At 36.2% G+C, this 27,203-nt stretch overlaps 1 protein-coding gene across 1 annotated transcript in view; it reads left to right on the forward strand.

Moving 5' to 3' along the window:
• The window catches only part of ZC3H12B (zinc finger CCCH-type containing 12B), a 427,389-nt gene that overhangs the window by 373,990 nt on the left and 26,196 nt on the right, over positions 1-27,203 (forward strand). The window contains exon 3 of the mRNA XM_027053636.2: positions 25,391-25,530. Within this exon, the coding sequence (XP_026909437.1) occupies positions 25,391-25,530 (140 nt within the window). The remainder of the gene's footprint in view (positions 1-25,390; positions 25,531-27,203) is intronic.

Genomic DNA, 27,203 nt, shown 5'->3' on the forward strand with positions numbered 1-27,203 from the left:
TTATTTGAAGTAGAGTTTGAAATCTGGGATTGTTATACCTCCAGTCCTGTTCTTTTTCAAGATTGCCTTGCCTATTCAGGGTCTTTTGTGTTTCATACAAATTTGATAACTTGTTCTAGTTCTGTGAAAAATTCTGTTGGTATTGCATTGCATTTGTGGATTGTTTGGGGCAGTATGGATATTTTAACAATATTAATTTTTCCAATCCATAAGAACAGTAATCTTTCCATTAATTTGTGTCACCTTTAATTTCTTTCACCAGTGTTTGAAAGTTTCCAAAGTGCAAGTCTTTCATTTGGTTAGGTTTATTCTTACGTATTTTATTCTTTTTTGATAAAATTGTAAATGAGGTTGTTTCATACTTCCCGTAGTTTGATATTGGTGTATAGACATACAAAAGATTTTTGTGCATTGATTTTGTATCCTGCAGGTTTCTGCATTCATTTTATCAATTCTAATTGTTTTTGGTGGAATCTTTAGAGTTTTCTAAGTATAGTATCGTGTCATCTGCAAATAGTGACACTGTTACTTCTTCCTTACCAATCGAATGCCTCTTATTTCTTTTTCTTGCTTAATTTCTCCCTATAGGACACCCAAACTATGTTGAATAAAAGTGGTGAGAGAGGACATCCTTGTTTTCATTCTGATCTTAGAGGAAAACTTCTGTTTTTTAATATTGAGCATGATGTTAGCTGTGGACTTTTCATATATGGTCTTTATTATGTTGAGGTACCTTCCCTCTATATCCACTTTTTAAAGTTTTTTTTTAATCATAAATAGATGATAAATTTAATCAAATGCTTTTTTGCATCTATTGAGATGATCATATAATTTTTATCCCTTATTAATATGGTGTGTCAGTTGATCAATTTGTGGTATTGAATCATCGTTGAATCCCTGGAATAAATCCCACAACACTATGATGTATTATCCTTTTAATGTTTTGTCAAATTGGTTTCCTAATATTTTGTTGAATATTTTTGCATCTACTCTCATCAAGGATATTTATTTCTAATTATTTTGAAGTATATGCTGTTGAATTCGATTTGCTAGTATCTTATGGAGAATTTTTGCATCCATATTCATCAGGGATAGTGGCCTGTAGTTCTCTTTTTTTTTTTACTGGGTCTCTGTCTGGTTTAGGAATCAAAGTATATTTGTCTGTTGTTCATACAATGGTAGGCTATCCTCATAGAATGAGTTTGAAACCATCTCCTCCTCTTCAATTTTTTTGGACTAGCTTGAGAAAAATGCATATTGACTTTTTAAATGTTTGATACAATTCACCTATGAATCCATCTTGTCCTAGACTTTGCTTGTTGGGTGTCTTTTGATTATTGACTGAGTTTCATTACTAGTAATTGGTCTCCTCAGATTTTGTATTTCTTCCTCTTTCAGTACTGGAAGATTTAATGTTTTTAGGAATGTTTTTCATTATGGTTTACACACAATATTAAATTAGTTTTAGATGCACAACATAGTGATATGACAATTTTATGCATTATGCTATACTCACCATTACTGTAGCTACTATCTGATACCATACAAAGCTATTACAATATCATTGACTATATTTCTTTTAAGTTTTTGTTTACATTCCAGTTAGTTGACATGCAAGGTAATATTAGTTTCAGGTGTACAGTATAGTGATTCAACACTTCCATACAACACCCAGTGCTCATCACAACAAGTGCACTCCTTAATTGCCATCTCCTATTTAACCCATCCTCCAACCCACCTCCCCTCAAGTAACCATCACTTTGTTCTCTATAATTAATAGTATTTTTCTCAATTTGCATCTTTCACTTTTTTCCTACACTCATTTGCTTTGTTTCATAAATTACACATATAATGAAATCATAGGTATTTGCCTTTCTCTGACTTATTTCACTTAGCATAACACTCTCTAGCTCCATCCACATCATTGCAAATGCCAACATTTCATTCTTTTTTATGGTTGAGTAATATTCCATTGCGTGTCTGTGTGTATCACATCTTTTTTTTCTTTTTTTCTTAAATATAATTTATTGTCAGATTGGTTTCCATACAACAGCCAGTGCTCATCCCTACAGGTGCCCTCCTCAATGCCCATCACCCACTTTCCCCTCTCCCCCACCCCATTCAACCCTCAGTTTGTTCTCAGTATTTAAGAGTTTCTTATGGTTTTCCTCCCTCCCTCTCTGTAACTTTTTTTTTTATCTATTTATTAGTCAATGGACACTCAAATGTTTCCATAATTTGGCTATTACAGAAAATGCTACTATAAACATAAGGATGCATACATCCCTTTGAATGACTATTTTTGTATCCTTTCAATAAATATCTTGTAGTGCAATTACTGGATTGTAGGGTAGTTCAATTTTTCACTTTTTGAGGACTCTCCATACTGTGTTCCAGAGTAACTGATAATCCTCAATGGGGGAAAACTGATAGCTTTTCTTCTATGATCAGGAACAAGACAGGGATGTCCACTGTTACTAATACCACTGTTACTAATACCACTGGAAGACCTAGCCATAGCAATCAGACAACAAAAGGAAATAGAAGGCATCCAAATTGACAAGGAAGAAGTAAAGCTTTCACTACTTGCAATATATAGAAAATCCGAAAGATTCCACCAAAAAAAAAAAAGCTAGAAGTGATAAACAAATTCAGTAAATTCGCAGGATACAAAATTGATGTACAGAAATCTGTTGCATTTCTGTATACCAATAATTAAGAAGCATAAAGAGAAACCAAGGAGTCAATCCAATTTACAATTCTACTCCAAACCATAAGATACCTAGAAGTAAACCTAACCAAAGAGGTGAAAGACCTATATTCTGAAAATTATTCTGAAGATGGTCTATGCTCATGTATTGCAATAATAAATATTGTGAAAATTGTCTGTACTAGACAAAGCAATCTACACATTTAATGCAATCCTGGTCAACATACCAATGGCACAGAACTAGAACAAAGTATCCTAAAATTTCTTTGAACCACAAAAGACTCCAAATAACCAAAGCAAACTTGAAAAAGAAAAGCAAGCTGAAGGAATCACAATTTCAGACTTCAAGTTATATGCAATGCTGCAGTGATCAAAACAGTAGGGTTCTGGTACAAAAACAGACATATTAATCAATAGAACAGATCAGAAAACCCTAAAAGGAATCCACAACTATATGATCAGTTAGTTTTGAGAAAGCAAGAAGGAATATCCAGTGGGGGGGCGGGGAACACTCTTTTCAACAAACAGTGTTTGGAAAACTGGATGACAACATGCAAAAGAATGAAACTACACTTTCTTACGCCAAACACAAAAATAAATTCAAACCGGATGAAAGATCTAAATGTGAGACTTGAAACCATTAAAATCCTAGAGAAGACAGGATTTTTTTTTACATTTATTTATTTTGAGAGACAGCACACATAAGTGACTGAGGGAGGGGTGAGAGAGAGGGAGAGAGAGAATCCCTTGCAGGTTCCATGCTGTCAGCACAAAGCCTGATGAAGGGCTAAATCCCATGAATCCTGAGATCCTGAACTGCACAAAAATCAACAGTCAGACACTTAACCCACTGGGCCACCCAAGTGCCCCAACAGTAAACTCTTTGACATAAGCTGTGGCAACTTCTTTATAGATGTCTTCTGAAGCAAGGGAAACAAAAGCAAAAATAAACTATTGGGACTTTATGAAAATAAAAGTTTCTGCATATCAAAGGAACAGCCAACAAAATTAAAAGGCAACCTAAGGAATGGGAGAAGATATTTGAAAATGACATATCTGATAAAGTGTTAGTATTCAAAATACATAAGAACTTATAAAACTCAACACCAAAAAAATGAATAATCTAATTTAAAAATTAGCAGAAGAAATGAATAGACATTTTTCTAAGGAAGATATACAGGTGGCCACCAGATATATGAAAAGGTGCTGAACATCACTCATCATCAGAGAAATACAAATGAAAACTACAATAAGATATCACTTCACACCTGTCAGATGGCTAAATTTAAGAACACAACAAACAAATGTTGTCAAGATGTGGAGAAAGGGGAGCCCTCTTGCACTGCCAGTGGGAATGCAAACTAGTGAAGCCACTCTGGTCTGTATTTATTATAGTGTGCTTTTTATTCCCATGACTTATTCATTTTATAACTGGAAGCCTGTATCTCCTACTCTCCTACTCCCCCTAACGCATGTTGCCCAGCACCCCACCTTATCCCATCTGGAAATAGTTGATTTTCTGTATTTAAAGGTCTAATTCTTCCTTTTCTTTGCTTATTCATTTAATTGGTTTTTAGAGTCCACATATGAATAAAATCATGTGGTATTTCTCTTTCCTTGTTTGACTTATTTCACTTACCCATCTATGTTGTCACAGATGGCATGAACTTAACCTTTTTTTAATAGTTTTATAATATTATCCATCGTATATATGTATCTCTATATGTCATCCTTATCCAATCATCTATCAATGGACATGAGTCGCTTCCATATCTTGAATATTGTAAGTGGTGCTGCAACAAACAAACATAGGAGTGTGTGTGTGTGTGTGTGTGTGTGTGTATGTGTGTATATATATATATGAATGTATATATAACAAACATAGGAGTGTATATATATATATATATATATATATATATATATATTCACAGTGGATATTTCAATTTACATTCCAACCAACAGTATACAAATGTTCCTTTTTCTCCACATCCTTTCCAACCTGTGTTATATCTTGTCTTTTTTATTCTAGCCATTTTGACAGGCATATGGTGATATCTTTTTGTGGTTTTGATTTGCCTTTCCCTGATTACTAATGATGTTGAGCATCTTTTCATGTGTCTATTGGCCATCTGTATGTCTTTTTTGGAAAAAATGTCTACTTTGGTCCACAGTTCATTTTTAAAACTCAGATTGTTGGTTTATTTGCTGTCTAGATGTATAAGTTCTTTATATAGCTTGGATATTAACCCCTTATTGAAAATATCATTTGCAAATATCGTCTCCAATTCACTAGGCTCCCTTTTTGTTTTTTGATCATTTCCAGGCTGTGAAGAAGTCTTTTATTTTGAAGTAATCCCAATAGTTTATTTTTGCTTTTATTCCCCTTGCCTGAAGAGGTATATCTAGAAAAATGTTGACAGATGAAGTCTGAATAATTATTACCTGTGTTTTCTTCTAACATTTTTAGGTTTTAGGTCTTTAATCCCTTTTGAGTTTATTTTGTGTACAGTGTTAGAAACTGGTCCAATTTCATTCTTTTACATGTAGCTGTCCAGTTTTCCCAGTATCATTTATTGAAAAGACTATCTTTTCCCCATTGTATAGTCTTACCTCTTTTTCTCATAGATTATTTGACCATATAAGTGTGGGTTTATTTTTGGGCTCTTTATTCTCTTCATAGATTTATGTGTCTCATTTTGTGCCAGTACTATACTGTTTTGATTACTAAAGCTTTGTAATATATCTTGAAATCTAGAGTTGTGATACCTCCAAAATTCTCAACATTACTCTGGCTATTGAGGGCCTTTTGTGTTTCCATAAAATTTTAATATTATTCTTCTAGTTTTCTGAAAAGTGTGGTTGGTATTTTGATAGGAATTGCATTGAATTCATAGGTTTCTTTGTGTATTGTGGATGTTTTAACAATATTCATTATTCCAATCCAATCCATAAACATGAAATGTCCTTCCATTTCCATGGAATGTCCTTCCATTACTTTATGTCATCTTCAATTTCTTTCATCAATGTTTTATAGTTTTCCGAGAATGGATCTTTTGTCCATTCTTACTTAAGCTTACTCCTAGGTTAGGCTTACTCCTAGGTACTTTATTGGTGCTATTGTCAATGGAGTTATTTGTAAAGTTTCTCTTTCTTCTACTTTATTAGTGTATACAAACACTACCAATTTCTGTGTATTAATTTTGTATCCTGTAACTTTACTAATTCATTTAGTACTTTAGTAGTTTTTTGGTGGAGTCTTAAAAATTTTCTACATATAGTACCATGTCAGCTGAAAATGGTGAAAGTTCAACATCTTTATCAATATTGAAGACTTTTACTTCTTTTCATCGTCTGATTGATGTGGCTAAGACTTCTAGTACTATATTGAATAAAAGTGGCAAGAGTGGAAATCCTTGTCTAATTCCTGATCTTAGAGATAAAGCTCACAGTTTTTTTTTTTTATAATTGAGTATGATATTAGCTGTGGGTTTCCTGTATATGGCATTTCTTATGTTGAGGTATGTTCTCTGTACACCACCTCGCTAAGAGTTTTTGTGATGAATGGATGTTGAATTTTGTCTAATGTTTCTTCTGCTCCCACTGATATGATTATATGATTTTTAACCTTAATTTTGTTTATGTGGTGTATCATTTTGACTGATTTGCATCTTCAGATTGAATCCCACCTGATGGTTGTGAATGATGTTTTTAATGTTTTATTGAATGTGGTTTGCTAATATATTGGGGAGGTATTTTGCATCTATGTTCATCAGGAATATTAACCTATAGCTTTCTTTTTTGTGATATTTTTGTCTTGTTTTTGGTATCAGGGTAATGCTGGCCTCATAGAATGTATTTGGAAGCTTTACTTTCTCTTCTATTTTTTGGAATAGTTTGAGAATAGATATTAACTGTTTTTCTTTTTTTTTATGTTTGGTAGAATTCACCTGTAAATCGATCTGGTCCTGAACTTTTATATATATATATATATATATATATATATATATATATATATATATATATATAACTGATTCAATTTTGTTACCAGTAATTGGTCTATTCAGATTTTTTCTTTCTTCCTTATTGAGTTTTGGAAGATTGTATTTTTCCATAAATGTATCTTTTTTAGCCAGATTATACAATTTGTTGACATGTAATTTTTTGTAGTATTCTATTCTAATCCTTTTTTATATCTGTGATGTCAGTTGTTACTTCTCTCTCATTTCTGTTTTCATTTTGGGGGGTACTTTTTTTCTTGGTGAGTCTGGCAAAGGGTTAATCAATTTAGTTTGTTTTTTTAAAAAAGCTCTTGGATGCACTGCATTTATTTTTTATTTTATTTTATTTTTTAATTACAAAAAGATATTAAATTTTATTTATTTATTTATTTATTTTTAATATGAAATTTATTAAATAAATGCCCATCACCCACCTTTCCCTCCCTCCCACCCCCCACCAACCCTCAGATTTTTCTGTTTTTAAGAGTCTCTTATGGTTTGTCTCCCTCCCTCTCTAACTTTTTTTTCCTTCCCCTCCCCCATGGTCTTCTGTTAAGTTTCTCAATATCCATATAAGAGTGAAAACATATGGTATCTGTCTTTCTCTGTATGACTTATTTCACTGAGCATAACACTCTCCAGTTCCATCCACGTTGCTACAAAAGGCCATATTTCATTTTTCTCATTGTCAAGTAGTATTCCATTGTGTACCTAGACCACATCTTCTTTATCCATTCATCAGTTGATGGACATTTAGGCTCTTTCCATAATTTGGCTATTGTTGAAAGTGCTGCTACAAACGTTGGGGTGCAAGTGCCCCTATGCATCAGCACTCCTGTATCCCTTGGGTAAATTCCTAGCAGTGCTATTGCTGGGTCATAGGGTAGATCTATTTTTTAATTTTTTGAGGAACCTCCACACTATTTTCCAGAGCGGTTGCACCAGTTTACATTCCCACCAACACTGCAAGAGGGTTCCCGTTTCTCCACATCCTCGCCAGCATCTATAGTCTCCTGGTTTGTTCATTTTAGCCACTGTGTGAGGTGGTGTGAGGTGGTATCTGAGTGTGGTTTTGATTTGTATTTCCCTGATGAGGAACGAGGTTGAGCATCTTTTCATGTGCCTGTTGGCCCTCTGGATGTCTTCTTTAGAGAAGTGTCTATTCATGTCTTCTGCCCATGTCTTCACTGGATTATTTGTTGTTCGGGTGTGGAGTTTGGTGAGTTCTTTATAGATTTTGGATACTAGCCCTTTGTCCGATATGTCATTTGCAAATATCTTTTCCCATTCTGTTGGTTGTCTTTTCGTTTTGTTGATTGTTTCCTTTGCAGTGCAGAAGCTTTTATCTTCATGAGGTCCCAATAGTTCATCCTTGCTTTTAATTCCCTTGCCTTTGGAGAATCATTTCCAGGCTGTGTCAAGTAAGAAATTGCTGTGGATGTGGTCAGAGAGGTTTTTTTCCTGCTTTCTCCTCTAGGGTTTTGATGGTTTCCTGTTTCACATTCAGGTCCTTTATCCATTTTGAATTTATTTTTGTGAATGGTGTAAGAAACTGGTCTAGTTTCATTCTTCTGCATGTTGCTGTCCAGTTCTCCCAGCACCATTTGTTAAAGAGACTGTCTTTTTATCCAATGGATACTCTTTCTTGTTTTGTCAAAGATTACTTGGCCATACATTTGTGGCTCCAATTCTGGATTCTCTATTCTGTTCCATAGATCTATGTGTCTGTTTCTGGGCCAGCACCATACTATCTCGATGACTAGAGCTTTGTGATGTAGCTTGAAGTCTGGAATCATTATGCTTCCAGCTTTGCTTTTTTTCCCCCAGGATTGTTTTGACTATTTGGGGTCTTTTGTTATTTCATACAAAATTTAAGCTTGTTTATTTTACCTCTGTGAAAATACTGGTGGTATTTTGATAGGGATTGTCCTAAATTTGTACATTACTTTGGGTAGTAAAACAATATTTGTTCTTCTAATTCGTGAGCATGGAACTTTTTTTCAATTTCTTTGTGTCCTCTTCAATTTGTTTCATAAGTGTTCTATTGTTTTCAGTGTACAGATCTTTTATCTCTTTGGTTAGGTTTATTCCTAGGTTAGGTGCCTTATGATTTTTGTGGAATTATAAGTGGGATCTATTCCTTGATTTCTCCTTCTGCTGCTTTATTATTGATGTATAAAGTGTAATCGATTTCTGTATGTTGATTTTATATCCTGTGTCTTTGCTAAATTCATGTATTTTAGGTTTTCTACATTGAAGATCATTTCATCTGCAAATAGTGAAATTTTCAATTCTTACTTGCTGATTTTGATTCATTTTATTTCTTTTTGCTGTCCAATGGCTGAGGCTAAGACTCTCAGTTAAATGGTAATGAAAGGATTGGACATCCCTGTCTTGTTCCTGATCATAGAGGAAAAGATCTCAGTTTTTCCCCATCAAGGATGATATTAGCTGTGGGTGTTACCTATATGGCCTTTATGATGTTGTGGTATATTCCACCTATCCTTACTTTGTTGACAGTTTTTATCAATAATGGATGCTGATGGGGCACCTGGGTGGCTCAGTAGGTTTAGCCTCTGACTTCAGCTCAGTTCATGATCTCATGGTCCGTGAGTTCAAGCCCTGTGTTGGGTGATATGCTGACAGCTTGGAGCCTGGAGCCTACTTCAGATTCTGTGTCTCCCTCCCTCTTTGCCCCTCCCCAACTTGCACTCTGTCTCTCTCAAAAATAAAAATTAAAAAATTTAAAAAAAAATTCGTGCTGTATTTTGTCAAATGCTTTTTCTGCATCTATTGAAGGATCACATAGTTCTTATACTTTCTTTTGTTGATGTGGTGTTCATGTTGATTGACTTACAAATACTGAACCACCCCTGAAGCCCAGGAATAAATCCTAATTGATCATGGTGAGTAATTCTATTAATGTACTGTTGGATTTGATTTGCTAGTAATTTGTTGAGAATATTTGCATCCATGTTCATCAAGGATATTGGCCTGTATTTCAACTTTTTAGTGAAATCTTTGAGTTTGGAATGTAGGTTATGCTGGCCTCATAGAATGAGTTTGGAAGTTTTTCTTCCATTCCTATTTTTGGAATAGTTTGAGAAGAATAGACATTAACTCTTCTTTAAATGTCTGGTAGAATTTCTCTGGAAAGCTATATGGCCCCGGACTTTTGTTTGCGGGAGGTTTTTTTATTACTGAATCTATTTCTTTGCTCATTATGGGTCTGTTCAAACTTTCTATTTCTTCCTTTTTCAGTTTTGGTTATTTGCATGTTTCCAGGAATGTATCCATTTCTTTCAGATTACCCAGTTTGTTGGCATATATTTTTTATAACATTCTCTTATGATTGTTTATATTTCTATGGTGTTGGTTGTGGTCTCTACTCTTTCATTCATAATTTTAGTTAATTGTGTTCTTTCTTTTTTCTTTTTTATAAATATAACTAGGGGTTATCAATTTTGTTAATTCTTTTAAAGAACAAGCTCTTACTTTCATTGGTATGTTCTACTGTTTGTTTTTTAGTTTCTATATCATTTTATTTCTGCTGTCATCTTTACTATTTCCATTCTTTTGCTGGCTTTAGGCTTTTTTTCTGTTCCTTTTCTAGCTTCCTTGGTGTAGGGGTAGGTTGTTTATTTGAGACTTTTCTTGCTTCGTGAGATAGGCTTGTATTTTAATATGCTTCCCTCGTAGGACTGACTTTACTGTATTCCAAAGGTTTTGGATTGTTGTGTTCTCATTTTCACTTGATTCTATGTATTTTTTTAAATTTCTTTGTAATTTTCTGGTTAAACAATTCATTCTTTAGTAAGATGTACTTTAATCTCTACATATTTGTGGTCTTTCTAAATATGTTCTAGTGGTTGACTTCAAGTTTTATACTGTTGTGTTTGAAAAAGATATTTGGTATGATCTCAATCTTTTTTATACTTGTTTAGGCCTGATATGTGACCCAGTATATGATTTATTATGGTGAATGTTCCATGTACTCTTGAAAAGAATATGTATTCTTTTTCAGGATGAAATTTTTTTTTAAAAATGTTTATTTTTGAGACAGAGAGAGACAGAACATGAACAGGGGAGGGCCAGAGAGAGAGGGAGACACAGAATCCGAAACAGGCTCCAGGCTCTGAGCTGTCAGCAGAGAGCCCGACGCGGGGCTCGAACTCACGTACCGTGAGATCATGACCTGAGCCAAAGTTGGACGCTCAACCGACTGAGCCACCCAGGCGCCCCAAGGATGAAATGTTTTGAATATATCTGTTAAGTCTATCTGGTCCAGTGTGTCATTCAATGCCATTGTTTCCTGTTGATTTTCTGCTTAGATGATCTATCCATTGTTGAAAGTGGGTATTAAAGTCCCCTACTATTATGATATTATTTTCTATGAGTCTCTTTATGTTTGTTATTAATTGAGTCATATATATGAGTGTTCCAAGTTTGGGGCATAAATATTTACACTTGTTGGATCTTCCTGATGGATAGGTCTCTTAATTATGATATAATGCCCTTCTTCATCTTTTGTTACAGTATTTGGTTTAAAATATATTTTGTGTGACATAAATTTGGCTACTCCATCTTTCTTTTGACTTTCATTAGCATGATAGGTGGTTCTCAATGCCCTCACTTTCAATCTGCAGGTGGCTTGAGTTCTAAAATGAGTCTCTTGTAGTCAGCATATAGATGGCTCTTTTTTTATCCATTCTGATATCCTATATCTTTGGATTGGAGTATTTAGTCCATTTAATTTCAGAATGATTATTGATATATACAAATTTAGTGCCATTGTGTTACCAGTTAGGTTAGTGTTTCTGGTGATCTTGGTTCCTTTCCAATCTTTGTTGCCTATGGTCTTTCTTTCCACTCAAAGGTCCCTTGTAATATTTCCTGCTGGGCTGGTTTATTGAGGATGAACTCCTTTAGTTTTTGTTTGTCTAAGAATCTATTTATATCACCTTGTATCCTGAATGACAGCCTTGCTGGATAAAGTATTCTTGGGTGCATATTTTTACCAATTCAGCATGTTGAATATATCTTACCACTTCCTTTTGGCTTGCCACGTTTCTGTGGATGGATCTTCTGTGAACCTGCTTTGTCTTCCCTTGTAGACTAAGGACTTCTTTTGCTTGTTTCAGAATTCTTTTTTTTTTTTTGTCTGTGTATTTTGTGAGTTTGACTCCAATATACCTTGGTGTGTGTTAGCTTTTATTTAATTTAATGGGAGTTCTCTTTGCCTCTTGGATTTTGATTTCTGTGTACTTCCCCAGATTAAGGAAGTTTATAGCTATAATTTGTTCAAATTAATCTTCTGCTTCTTTTTCCCTCTCTTCTTCTTCTGAGACTCCTGTGATATAAATGTTATTGCATTTTAAGGAGTTCCTGAGTTCTCTAAGTCTACATTTGTGAACTAATACCTTTATCTTCCTCTTCTTTTCAGCTTCTTTATTTTTCATAATTTTAATGTCTATATCACTGATGCATTCCTCTGCTTCATTTATCCTTGTTGACATTGCAGTCAGTCAGTTTTACATCTCAGTTATAGCATTTTTTTTAATTTTTGCCTGGCTAGTTGTTAGTTCTTTTATCTCTGCAGTAAGGGACAATGATTCTCTAATGTCTTCTATGCTTTTCTCAAGCTCAGGTAGTATCTTATGGTTGTTGTTTTAAATTCTGGTTCAGTTATCTTACTTATACCTGTTTTGATTAATTCCCTGGCAACTGATTTTTCCTGTTCTTTCTTTTGGGGTGAATTCCTCTGTCTTGTCATTTTGTCTAGGTCACTGTGTTTTGGGGTGATTGTTACAAAAGACTGTTATATTTCCACTCCTAAGTAATGTCTATATTATTAAGAGTTCCTATACTCTTTTGGGCCTGGTACTTCAGGAGGTGTTTTAGAATGTACACTGCTGTTTTATTTTGACTGATTCTTCTCTCAGGTCATTCCTCTGCAGTGTCTGCTTGTTTTCAGTTGGAGGTCTTTGGACCTTGTCCACTGTGTGGTAAGTTCTAACTAGGCGTTTTTTGGTTGGTTTGTTAAAAGAAGAAAGACCTTATTTCCCCTAGAGCTGAAGTTTTGCAGCAATCTATGATCAGTAGACTTGGTACATGCAAGGGATTTGTGGCTTGTCTTCTGGGGAAGGGGCTTGCTGTGCTGATTCTCAGGAAGATTTGCTCTAGTGGAGATACAGCTACAAGACACAAGACAGTGGAACTCAATGCAAGTAGCTCTAACTTCCACTGGGGAGTGCTGTGTTGATCACTGGTGTCTGTAAATGTTGATGGCCAGGAGGACAAAATGACATCACTCCACTCTATCCTCCCTGGAGTGGAGATGGCATCAATCACTCTTCAGGAAGCCCTCACAGAAGAGTAAACAATCTTCTTTCTTTTGTCCCTGGCTTCTGTCATATCCCTGTCCTTACCTTGTCTGTGTCTAAACTCTCTGTCTGCCAGGCACTCTGTAATCCTGTGCTTTATGTCAGGCATACAGTTGGGTTTCAAAACTCCAAATTTTAGGATCCCAGCACAGTGCAAACCTGCGCTGATCCTCTGGGGAAGGGTCTTTCCACACTGTGGCTGGTGCCAGTTTGTCCCAGACAAGCCATCACACAACTGCACAGTGGTTTGGTGTTTATGATAAAGTATAGCAAAAAGCTGGAACCAAGGTTTTCTGCCTTCAGCAGGTGTCTCTGTTCCTATGCTAGTGAGCAGGGCAGCACATTGGCATCCACTTGCAATTTTGTCCCCAGAGAAGCCATGCCACCACTTCCAAATGCACTCCAAGAAGGGGAACTCTTTGTCCCATGTGACCCTGGGGATCCTCAGACCATGCTGTCTATTCCCAGGCCTCTGCCCTCCTTCCCTACAGGAACACCACTAAGCCCACCAGGCATGATCTCAACAATGGTACAGACTTCTAAAACTTCAGATTTTGAGCTCCACTGCTTATAAAAACTTGTGGTAGTTTTCCCCTCTCCTTTTCCGATTCAATGGTTTTGTGGAAGCGTTTTTCTTTTTAATACCTTGTGCACTTCTCTCTCTCTCTCTCTCTCTCTCTCTCTCTCTCTTTCTCTCTCTCTCCTTTCTGTGAGCAGAGCTCCCTCCCATTTGCAGAACCTGCAATTCTTTTCTCCCCCAAATCATCTCTCTGCAGCTCCTACCTTCCACTATATGACTGTTTTTCTCCCCATAGATGTGCAGTTTGTTCTCTCAGTCCTCAGATTTATTTATTGTGTATTCAGAATGATTTGATATTTATCTAGCTGTGTTCAAGGGATGAGGCAAGCTTAGGGTCCTTGTACTCCTTAGTCATCTTGACTTCTAGATTAATGTCTAATAGGTCATTCAAAGACACTGTTTTCTTATTGTTTTTATACCTGGGTGATCGATCCATTGATGTAAGTGGGCTGCTGAAGTCCTTTACTGCTATTCTGTCTTAATTTCCATTAATCTTTGCTTTATGTATTTAGGCACTCCAGTGTATAGATACTTACAATTGTTATATCCTTTTGTTGGATTGATGCCTTTTTCATTATGTATTACCTCTTTTGTCCCTTGTTACATTGTTTGTTTTAAAGTCTATATCAGCAGATTTTTCAGCAGAATCTTTGTAGGCCAGAAGGAAGTAGCATGATACATTCTAAGTACTGAAAGGGAAAAACTCTGCAGCCAAGGATATCCTCTCCAAAAAGCCTATCATTTAAAATAGAAGAAGAGATAAAGAGTTTCTCAAACAAAAACTAAAGGAATTTGTGACCATTAAACCAGCCCTACAAAAAATGTTAGAGGGAACACTTTGAGTGGAAAGGAAAGACCATAAGTGAGCATATGAAAAGCAGGAATCACAAAAACAGTAAAAATAACTATTTGCGTAAAAATCAGTCAAGGGATTCACAAAATAAAAGAGTGTAAAATATGACACCATATACCAAAAAACATGGGGGTGTGAAGAATTAAAGTAAAATGAAGTAAAAATAGTCTATTTTCTCTGATTTAGGTGTTGCTACTCCAGTTTTTTTTTTCTTCTTTCATTTGCATCGTAAATGTTTTCCATCCCTTCACTTTCAGTCTGTATGTGTCTTTAGCTCTGAGATGAGTGTCCTGTAGGCAGAATATATACTGGTCTTAGTTTTAAATTTTTAAAACATATTTTTCCACCCTATTTTTTCTTTTTAAAATACAAAACTGTGGCTTTAATGACATTAAAAAGCAGAAGCATCTATAGACACATTGCATAGACACTAGCTCACATATACACACACCACCTCATACACTCAAAGAATGTACAGAAAATCTGTATTAACATACAACAGTTTTGTAATATTTAGAGAAAAAGGAAACGTTTTTTTCTCTTTGGCTAAAATAAACAGAGATATCACAAATACATGTAATGATTTCCAATATACTAAGCACTTAGTATATATTCTCTTATTCTCACAGAAAAAAAAAAGCTTTAAAGAAAATATTGTTATCCCACTTTTAAGTGAGAAACTGAGACAAATAAATCTTTAATGACTTGCCCCAATCAAACCCTTAGCTATTTTATTTAAGTCACAAGAATACAGTCTCTCATTTGATTATGGCCCGTTTATTCCTGATTTCTTTCCTTTTTAAAATAGATATAGCTGCAAGTCTTTTTATCCTATCCTTTCATGTTTTTCAACCAGTTCTTTCCAGATCTACTCTAATACCTCTGCAATATACCATTGAGTCTCAGTAAATAATACATATTTATAAATACTTAAAATAGAGAAAAATAATTATTACTTATAATGTCATGATGCTTTCTAAATAAAGTATAAATACAAGAGGGAACTTTGCTAAACATTGGCTGCTGCCAAGACTACAAATAACGGGCTGTCAGCTAAAGGGTTGGAACTTTTTCCATTAATTCCTCAATATAAATTTTGTTAAACTTCTTACATAAATTACAGTAAGTTAACATACAGTGTAATATTAGTTTCAGGTGTGCAGTTTAGTAATTCAATACTTACATAAAACACCCAGTGCTCATCACAACTGGAATCCTTAATTCCCATCACCTATTTAACCCCCCACCCGCACCTCCCACCTGGTAACTATCAGATTATTCTCTATAGTTAAGAGTCTGTCTCTTGGTTTGCCTCTCTTTCTTTTTTTCCCCTCTGCTCATTTATTTTCTTTATTAAATTCCACATATTTGTAAAATTATATGGTATCTACTTTTCTCTGACTTACAGATTTTGCGTAGCCTAATACTCTCTAGTCCCATCCATGTCCTTGAAAATAGCAAGATTTCCATTCTTTTTTTTATGGCATTATATATATATATATATATATATATCACATTTTCTTTACTCATTCATTAGTCAATGGACACTTGGGCCACTTACATTATTTGGCAATTATAGACAATGCTACTATAAACATCTAGGTGCATGTATCCCTTTGAATTAGTAATTTTGTATTTTTTGGGTAAATACTTAGTGCAAATGCTGGATTGTAGGTTAGTTCTATTTTTAACTTTTTGAGGAACCTCCATATGTTTTACAGAGTGGCTGCACCAGTTTGCATTCCCGCCAGCAGTTCAAGATGTTTCCCCTTTCCTCACATCATTTCCAATACCTGTTATTTCTTGTATGGTTGATTTTAGCCATTCTGACAGGTGTGAGGTGATACCTCATTGTAGTTTTGATTTGTATTGCCCTGATTATGTGTGATGTTGAACATGTTTTCAAGTGTCTGGTGGCAATATGTAGGTCTTCTTTGGAAAAATGTCTACTCATGTCTTCTGTGCATTTGTTAATCGGATTACTCATTTTTTGGGGCATTGAGTTTTATAATTTATTTATAGATTTGGGACCCTAACCCTTTATCATATATGTCATTTTAAAATATCTTCTCCCATTCCATAGGTTGTCTTTTAATTTTGTTGATTGTTCCCTTCACTGCGCAGATTTTTATTTTGATGAAATCCCAATAGTTTATTTTTGCTTTTGTTTCTGTTGCTTCAAGAGACGTAGCTAGTAAGAAGTTTTTAGAGACTATGTCAAAGAGGTTACTGTCTGTGTTTTCCTCTAGGATTTTAATGGTTTTGTCTCTCACATTTAGGTTTTTCATTCATTTTGAATTAATTTTGTGTATTGTGTAAGAAAGTGATCTAGTTTACTTTTTTTTTTTTTTTTTTTGCATTTTGCTGTCCAGTTTTCCCAACACCATTTGTTGAAAAGAAACGTTTTCCCATTGCATATTCTTTCCTGCTTTGTCCAAGATTACTTGACCATATAGTTGTGGGTTCATTTCTGAGTTTTGTATTCTGTTCTATTGACCTATGTGTCTATTTTTGTGCTGGTACCATACTGTTTCGATGACCAAAGCTTTGTAATATAACTTGACGTCTGGAATTGTGATATCTCCAGCTTTGCTTTTCTTCTTCAAAGTTGTTTTGACTATTCGTGGTCTTTTGTGGTTACATACAAATTTTACAATTGTTTGTTCTATCTCCGTGAAAAATGTTGTTGGTATTTTGATAGGGATTGTGCTAAATGTGTAGATTGCTTTGGGTAGTATAGATATTTTAACAATATTTGTTCTTTTGGTCAATGAGCATGAAATGTTTTTACATTTCATCGTGCTGTCTTCAATTTCTTTCTTCAGTGTTTCATAGCTTTCAGACGTCAGGTCTTTCACGTCTTTGGTTATGTTTATTCCTAGTTATCTTATTGTTTTTGTTGTAATTGTAAATGGGATTGATTCTTTGATTTCTTTCTGCTGCTTCATTATTGGTGTATAGAAATGCAAGAGATTTAAAATAAAAAGAAATGCAACAGATTTATGTACATTGTGTATCCTGCAATTTTCCTGAATTTTTGTATCAGTTCTAGAAAGTTTTTAGTGGGTTCTTTTGGGTCTTCCATGTAGAGTATTATATCATTTACAAATGGTGAAAGTTTTACTTCTTCCTTGCCAATTTAATTTTTTAATGTTTATTTATTTTTGAGAGAGAGAGAGTGAGAGACAAAGAGTGCCAGTGGGGGTGGGGGGACAGGGGCAGAGAGAGAGAGAGAGGGAGACACAGAATCCAAAGCAGGCTCCAGGCTCTGAGCTGTAAGCACACAGCCCAACACGGGGCTCAAACTCATGAACTGTGAGATCATGACCTGAGCCAAAGTTGGATGCTTAACTGACTGAACCACTCAGGTGCCCCATCTTCCTTGCTGATTCAGATGCCTCTTATTTCTTTTCATCATTTGATTGCTGTAGCTAGGACTTCCAGTATGATGTTAAGTAACAATGGTGAGAGTAGACATCCCTGTCTTATTCCTTACCATAGAAGAAAATCTCTTTCTTTTCCCATTGAGGATGATAGTAGCTGTGTTTTTTGGTTTTTTTTCATAGATGGGCTTTATGTTGAGGTATGTTCCCTCTAAATGTACTTTGTTGAAGGTTTTGTTTTTATCACATATGAATGTTGTGTTTTGTGAAATACTTTTACTGCATCTATTGAAATGATGTTTCCTTTCTTTTATTAATGTGGTATCTGGCATCAGGCATCTTCATTATATTTGTTTCACTTAGATCTCTGGCTGTGGCCTTATCTTGTTCCTTCTTTTGGGATGAATTCCTATGCTTCACATTTTGTCGAAGTCTGCCTTCTGTGTGGTAGAAAAGCCAATTATGCTTCCTGCTCTTGAGAGTAATTTCTTTATGAAAAAGAGGTCATGTAGTGCCCAGGGTCTGACATTTCAGGGAGTGTCTCTGGGGTGTGCTGTATGCACTCTGCAGATGATTTTTGGTTGCACTATTCCTTCAGGCCAGTTGTCTGCAGAGGTTCTCCTTGCCTGCAGTGGACAGTATTTGGTCCTTGAGTAGAATGTAGTGAGCTTTTACTAGGTGTGCTCTGGTCTGCTTCTTAAATGAGACCTAATATTACTTCCACCAGAATTGAAGCCCTACAGACTCTGTGGGCAGGGGTTTCTGATGGTCTTCTGGTGAAAGAACCTTCTGTGCTGGGAATAAGGCAAGCTTGACTGAGAAGAGTAGTCCCCTCAGAATGCAGAGGTGTGGAACTTGGGGTAAACAAGTTAGGAAGCTTATGTTGGCTCTTCACTGCTTCCCAAAGATGGCTCTGTGTTAAGCTGAGGGTTTGAGGGTGAGAAATGGCACCGGCCAGTTCTTTTGTCCCTGGAAAGGTGTCTCTGTGAATGCTGCTTCACATGGAAGCACTTTGAGAAGAGCGAATAATGTCCCTGCTGTGCGCCCCAGTTTTTTTCAGATCACTTTTTCCATGTTGTCTGCCTTTTCAATAGGAGCAGCACAGTGCCCTCTAGGCTCTGTCTCAGCCAAGACTGATGACCTTTAAAACTCCAGGCTTTAGAGATGTGTCCTGGGCAGTGGTTTGTGCTAGTGTTATGTGGAGGAGCCTGCCAAGCTGGGACTGAGGGAAGCTTGACTGAGAAGGGCAGTCCCTCTAGAGCACAGGGTGTGAGGCTAGGTCTGAGCAAGTTAGGCAACCAGTGTTGGCACTGTGCTCTTTCCTCTACATGGCTGTGTTTATGCTGAGGGGTGGGGGAGGGAAATGGTGCTGGCTAGCTCCTTTGTTCCCAGAGAGGCCTCTCCTTGAATGCTGCCTCTAAAGGATGTGCTCCAAGATGATCCACAAATGTCCCTGCTGTGTGCCCCATTCTTCAGATTGCTGTTTCCATGCTGCCTACCCCTGGTTGTTTTCCTTGCCTTCTTTCAAGGAGCAGCATGGTGTCCTCAGGGTTCTATCCCAGCCAAGCCCACCTTTAAAACTCCAGGCTTTAAGCACCACTGGTTGCAAAAACTCACAAAAATCAGCCCCTCTTATTTTCCCAGTCAACGTCTTTGGGGAAATGTTCTCCTTTTGCATTTCCTTGTGTGCTCCACTCTCTCTCACCTTTCTCTGCAACTACTGCTCTCTCCCCTCTGCAGCACCTGTGATACCTTTCTCCCCTAAACCCCATCTGCACTTCTTATCTTCTTTGATGTGGCCTTTTCTCTCCCTTTAGTTGTGGAGTTTGTTCTGTCAGTCTTCAGATTGATTACTGGGGTATTTATAAAGGATGAGGCTCTTCCTTGGGTGGAGATTTTAGTATTATCATAAGGTGAAGGAAATTTTAGGTCATTCCAGAGGTCACCCCATTGTCCATTTGCACAGGCATGATTCTGGTTTAGTTCAAATAGCCTGAGTGGTCTGAGCCCATGGGAGGTCTTGTCAGGTCAGTGGACAGCATCTGGAGGTGGTTTGGGGATTCATTTGCCTGAGTCAGGAGAAAAGCCAGAAAGAAGAGCTTAGGGTAAACCATAAAACAAAGGTTAGTGAGTACAAGTAGTTGGGCAGTAAGGACCAAATCTTGGGGTCTAGCTGGTGATACCTCTTGCCTCACTATGTCTTTTGATTGGAGTATTTAAACCATTTACATCTAACATAATTATTGATAAGTATATACTTATTGCAATTTTATTTGTTTTCTGGCTGTTTTTGTAGTTCTTTGCTGTTCATTTCTTCTGCTCTCTTTCTGTGTGGTAACTTTCTATAGTGTTATGTTTGGCTTCCTTTCTCTTTACTTTTTGTGTATCTATTATAGGTTTTGGATTTGTGCTTACCATGAAGTTCATATATAACATCTTAAGTATATAGTAGACTATATTAAGTTGATGGTCATTTCAGTTCAAACACATTCTAAAAAGAAACCACTTTCTTTCTTATCTTTTACTCCCTCCTCCATGTTGTATGTATATGCTTTTTAATGTATATACTTTATGTATATACATCTTTTTATTCATAATTTTCTTGTGTCTGATTATGGCCATTTATTCTCCATTTAAAGAAGTTCCTTTAATATTTCTTGTGAGGATTGGTTTAGTGATAATAAACTTCTTTATCTTATGTTTGTCTGGGAACTCTTTATCTCTCCTTGAAATCTGAATGATAAGCCTGCTGGGTACAATATTCTTGGTGTTAAGTTTTTTTTTTTCTTTTCAGCACTGTTTCCATTTCCCTCTTTCATGTCACTGATCCGTTCTTCTGCACCCACTAATTGGGTGCTTTCCATTTCCCTATCTTTCATGTCACTATTCAGTTCTGCACCCACTAATATACTGTTGATTTTATCTGTGTGGTTTTTTTTTATTTCAGTCATTGTATTCTTCAACTCTGGTTCCTTTTAATATTTTTATGTCTTTTTTGAATGTCTCACTGATTCTTCCACTCTTCTCTCCAGCCTCAGTAAGCGTCTTTACAATCATTACTTTAAATTATTCATCAGGTATATTGTTTACCTCCATTTCTTTTAGTTCTATTTTTTCTGAGGTTTTGTCTTATTCTTTCTTTTGAAGCATCGTATTCTGTCTTCCCATTTTGCTCGACTTTCTTTGTTTATTTTTATGGATTAAGCAGAACAGCCACTTCTTTAGGAGAAGGAATCTTCTTGTGTATGGTTGTCCCCTATGTAGTATATGTGTGCTTAGGGAATTTTGTTGACTGGCTGAAGCCGTGGCTGGCATGGGTTGGAGGTCCTGGGGTCCTCCACATTATGGGCACCTTGGAAGGACAGCTAAAGATGAAGCAAGTGTAGATCAGTGCAGTTCCCGGCCTTTTTAAGGACTAGGTGTCCTGCCAGTAGAGCTAAGGCTAAAGTGGGTGTAAACTGGAGTGTCCCAGAAATCTCCTCATAGAGGGTGTCTTGGAAAGATCCTGGTGCTAAGATTAGGTGCAGACTGGGAAGTCCCATGGCTCGCCATTCAGCAAGTGTCCTGGCAGTACAGCTAAAGCTGAAATGGGTGCAGGTCAGGAGATCACAGGGCTTTCTGTGAAGGTCTCCTGGAAGGACAGGTCAAGCTTAAATAAGTGCAAGCTGGGGTGTCCTGGAATGGTCTGTGCAGAAGATGTATTGGTGGGGTGGCTGGTGCAGAGGTGGTGTGAAGGCCAGGGGGTTCCTGGGCTCTATGCACAGGGGATGCTCTGACAGGATAGCTGAAGCTAAAATGGGTGCAAGCTGAGAGGACCTGGAGCTCTTTGCCCAGAAGCCATATTGGCAGAATAACTGAAGCTGAAGTGGATATAACCTGGGGTGTTCCAGGACCCTCTGCATAGAGGGTGCCCTGAAAGGGTGGCTGGCTGGAGCCAAAGCAGGGTACAGGCTAAGACGCCCTAGGGCACTCCACACAAAGGTAACCCTGGCAGGGCAGCTAAAGCTAAAGTGGATGCAGGCCAGTGTGGTCCCTGGACTCTTCTACACATGTGCCCTGACAGGAGAGTTGAAGCTGAACTGATTTCAAGCCGGATTATTCTAGAACTTTCCACACTGAGAAGAACCTGGTAGGACATCTAAAGCTGAATTTGGTGCAAACTGGGGTGTGCCAAGGTGTTCAGTGCAGTGGGCACCCTACCCAGGCAACTGGAGCAAAGACCAGTGTGGGCATGAGTACTTCAAGGTGTTCTGAGCAGCAGATATCCTAGTGGGGTGGGTAAAACTGATGCAAACATGGGTGTTCTGGGTTTTTTTCACTCAGAAGGCACCCTGGTAGGGGAGCAGACATCACTCAGGAGGTTCCATAGCACTTTGTATCAAGCATGCCCTAGAAACCTATCTGAAGCCAAAGTGATGTGTGTCTGGAGTGTTCTGGGAGTGCTTTGCACCTGTGGCCACCTTGGTGGGATGGTTAAGGCTGGTGTGGGGGCTCCTAACTATGGTTTAGTGAGGCAGCAAGCCAGCTGTGGAGACCAGACCTTGCTTTTATCTGTTGTTTTAAGGTGGAGGGGGAGTATAAATCCTGTCATTCTCCCATTCTTCTGATTCAGAGAGCATACCCTCAGCTCCTTTGGCCTTTTAAACTGCACTTTTTTTTTTCTGTGCCCCAGAGCTACCAGTACTGATATAGGCTTGAAGATCTGGGGGCCACTGAGGCATCAAACTGGCTGTGCACGTGGATTATGCTCCAGTTTGCGTTTTCAAGGTGGAGAGGGAACTAAACTATGTTGTTCTCCAGTTCTTTATACCTAGAGCCCACAGCTCTTCTGCCATCTGGCAGAGTTCTGGTGCTATCTCTTATATGATAGTTGCTTTTTTAAATCACAGCTTTTATTCTGTATCCAAGGACAGAGGAACCTTTCTCTGGTCCCTTAGTACTATCCCTTCTCTCTGCTGTTTGCATTGTCAGGGGTGGGAGTCTTTTTGTTACCATGTCTTCATCTCCCTTTCTCTTCTCTTTTGACATTCTATCTTTGGTTGCACAGAGGCTGTTCAGGAATTGTTCTATAAATAGGTGTACTTTGGTGTGTTCTATGGAGGGGATAAATTCAGGGTCTTCGTGTATTGGACCAAAATCCTATTTCTAGGAATTTACCCATTTCTTCTAAGTTGTTTAATATGTTGGTATACAATTTTTTCATAGTGAAAAATATTTTATTTATTTTTATTATTGTTGATATGCAATATTACATTGGTTTCAGGTGTACATCATAGTGACTGGACAATTCTATGCTCACCACAAGTATAGTTACCATCTGTCTCCATACAGTTCTATAACAATACCGTTCACTGTATTCCCTATACTATACCTTTCATCCCCATGACTTATTTATTCTATAACTGGAAGCTTGTACATTCCATTCCCTTCACCCATTTTGCCCACTCCCCCTCTGGCAGCCACCAGTTTGTTCTCTGTATTTATGGGTCTATTTCTGCTTTCTGTATTTATTTGTTTTGCTTTTTAGATTCCACATGTAAGTAAAATCATATAACATTTGTCTTTCTCTGTCTGACTTATTTAGTGGAAATATTTTTACACAAAGAAATTGGCATTAGAAAACATAAAATTGTCATATTCAACAGCAAATATTACTCTTGTATTTATTTCTGGTTTTAGACTGTGTTTGGAAAGACACACTTTATAGCACTGCCAACCTAGGTGCAATGAAATCTATACCCTTCCTCCAAATTCCCCCTCTAATGGCAATTCTGATGATTTTCCTGAGTTCATGTTATTCTTATATTTACCAGCACTATAACAGTGGGAAAAATAATATCTGGACATCTTCCCTATCTGCCTGTTTCATGCTGGATCCATCCAATATTAACCCTTTAAGATCCATAGGCTTGCCCAATTTATCCATTGTTCAACTTTTTAGAAGCAGTGTGGTAGCTATTTCTAAGGCTACCTTGGAGTGTATTGGCATTTAAATATATTTTCCTTTCCTTTTTTTTTCTTAAGTGTTTTGACTTTTAGTAGTGTTTGCTTTATGGTACATACTAAAGAATAAAACATGATTAAAATGTGTTTGGAAATATTAATGAAAGAATTTAATATTTTTTTATCATGTGCCTCAAGAGTGATTAAGACAGTGGGAAGTCCAGCCATGTATGTATTAATGGGCCTCTGAGATTATGTATGAATTTACCCAAAGGGAATAATATAATTGGAGCTAATTTCTCTTGTAGTTCAGTGATCACCAGTGAGCAAGTAAGAAATCTAAAGAGAGAAACCCCATTATATTGTCTTAATTAACCTTTTAGAAAAATGATTATTCTTTGCTGATGAGTCTTAACAGGAAATATCCACTTTATTGTACTAGAATTGGTACATGTAATGTAATGTATGCCAATTGTTTTTGCCATCCAAGTTGTTTAATAATTATAATTTAGTGTGGTTTATATATATGTCAGAACATCAGACTCCATGCTAAGAAATTAGAATTTTCCACAGGCAAACAAGGCATAAATCTAGTACACTATGAATTTTTAATATAATGACAATAAATATATCTTTTCCCAATTTATCTGTTAATTTTCCTTCTTCAAATTACAAATCAAATAAATTTATGTTTGAGTTTTTAAGTTTTTACAATGTTTACACCTACAAATAATTATAATAAAATATCTTCTGTTTTTAAATCATATTCTATTATAAAAGCAATACTTAATTTTTTTGAAAAAATTTTGGATTAAGAAATAAAGTACTTATAATCCTCTCACACAGAATGACTCTTTTTATTAATAGTTTGATGTGTCTACTTCCTAGCATTTTTTCTAAACTTATATATAGACTTTCTTCTACAAAATTGGGATTACATTATATATACTCTGTATCTTTTTTCTTCCCTGTAGTATTATATTGTGAGAATTTCTCAAATCTTAACATTTTCAAGAATGTGGGTTTTATTAACATATTATATTTAACTAAATGTACAACTATTTTTAGTCAGCATTTATGTGTGTATCATTTTTGCTGTCAATGTTATTTTTAAGGTAATATATGTGCCTAAAACTCATCTCCAACTAATCTTACATATAACCTTTATCTAAACCTCTGGTTACACCTCTTCTTTCCTATTCTGTTGTGAATATCTTAATCTTCTAAAATAAAGTGGTAGTAGAAACAGAAAGAAGAGAGAGAAAATTGAAATAGTGGTAGAAAGTAGCCACAAATGTTGCTATAAATTGAGAGTCGTTATTAAACATTTGGGGCCTTGAAGAAAGGTGTAATAATAATGGAAATATTTTTAATAATTGAATAAAAAAGAACTTGATTTGATGTTTTTAAAAATACATCTTTAGCACCAGCAAGAAATAAAATTTCTGTTGTTAATGTCTTGTTACTAAGAATAAGCCTGTTTGGAGTATTTCCTTGCTACCTATTGTCGATCCTTTATCTTTTCATTATCTTCCTAAAGCCATGGGAATAAAGAAGAATTCTCCTGCAGAGGAATACAACTTGCTGTGGACTGGTTTCTAGACAAAGGCCATAAAGATATTACTGTATTTGTGCCTGCATGGAGAAAGGAGCAATCCCGTCCTGATGCACCAATTACAGGTACTATTTCAAATAAGACATTTCTGCCCATCCAGAGGCAAAGATAGCAAGATATTTGGGGAAAAGATGATCCCAACTTAGATAATTATTTTATAAGTTTATTAAGTATATTTAAAATATCTTATATTAAGTGTATTTTTATTTGAAATGTATATTTATTTTAATTTATATATTTAACTTCAAGTTAGTTATCAGAGTGTGGTAATGGTTTCAAGAGTAGAACCCAGTGATTCATGACTTATAAATAACACCCAGTGCTCTTGTCAAAAAGTGCTCTCCTAAATGCTCATCCCCCATTTAGCCAATCCTCCCAACCTCCACCCCTCCAGCAATCCTCAGTTTGTTCTCTGTATTTAAGAGTGATATCTTTTATTGTTTGCCTCCTTGTTTTTACCTCATTTTTCCTTCCTTCCCCTATGTTAATTTGTTTTGTTTCTTAAAATCCACATAATGGTGAAATCATATGATATTTATCTTTCTCTTACTGACTTATATTTGGCTTAGCATAATAAACTCTAGTTCCATCCATGTTGTTGCAAATGGCAGGATTTCATTATTTTTAGTCACCAAATAATAAGCCTTTGTATAATATATATACCACACTCTCTTTATCCACTCATCAGTCGATGGACATTTGAGCTCTTTCCATAATTTGGCTATTGGTGATAGTGCTGCCATAAACATTGGGGTGCATGTGCCACTTCGAATCAGGAGTTTTGATCATTTGGATGAATACCTACTATTGCAATTGATGGGTCGTAGGAGAGTTTTATTTTTATTTTTTTGAGCTACCTCCATATTATTTTCCAGAGTGACTGCACACGTTTGCATCCCCACCAACAGTGTAAAAGGGTTCCCTTTTCTCTGCATCCTCACCAACATCTATTGTTTCCTATGTTGTTAATTTTAACCATTCTGACAGGTGTGAGGTGGTATCCCATTGTGGTTTTGATTTATGTTTCCATTATGGTGAGTGATATGGAGCATCTTTTTATGTGTCTGGTAGCCATCTGGATGTCTTCTTTGGAAATGTGTCTGTTAATTTCTTCTGCTCACTTTGTCACTGGATTATTTGTTTTTTGGGTGTTGAGTTTGATAAGTTCTTTATAGACTTTGGATACTAGTCCTTTATCAGAAAGGTCATTTGCAATTATCTTCTCCCATTCCAACAGTTGTCTTTAAGTTTTGTTGATTGTTTCCTTCACTGTGCAGATTTTTATCTTGATGAGGTCCCACTTGTTCATTTTTGCTTTTGTTTCCCTTGCCTTTGGTACATGTCTAGTAAGAAGTTGCTGTGGCTGAGGTCAAAGAGGTTGCTGGTTGTTTTCTTCTTTAGGATTTTGATGGTTTCCTGTCTCACATTTAGGTCTTTTATCTATTTTGAGTTTCTTTCTGTGCATGGTGTATGAAAGTGGTCCAGGTTCATTCTTATGCATGTTGCTGTCCAGTATTTCCAACACCATTTGCTGAAGAGACTGTCTTTTTATCCATTGGACATTCTTTCCTGCTTTGTCAAAGATTAGTTGGCCATACATTAATGGGTTCATTTCTGGGTTCTCTACTCTGTTCCATTGATCTGTCTCGTTTTGTGTCAGTACTGTACTGTCCTGATGATTACAGCTTTATGATACAGCTTGAAGACTGGAATTGTGATACCTCTAGCTTTGGTTTTC

Source organism: Acinonyx jubatus, chromosome X (assembly GCF_027475565.1).
Source record: "Acinonyx jubatus isolate Ajub_Pintada_27869175 chromosome X, VMU_Ajub_asm_v1.0, whole genome shotgun sequence".
Lineage (NCBI taxonomy): Eukaryota > Metazoa > Chordata > Mammalia > Carnivora > Felidae > Acinonyx > Acinonyx jubatus.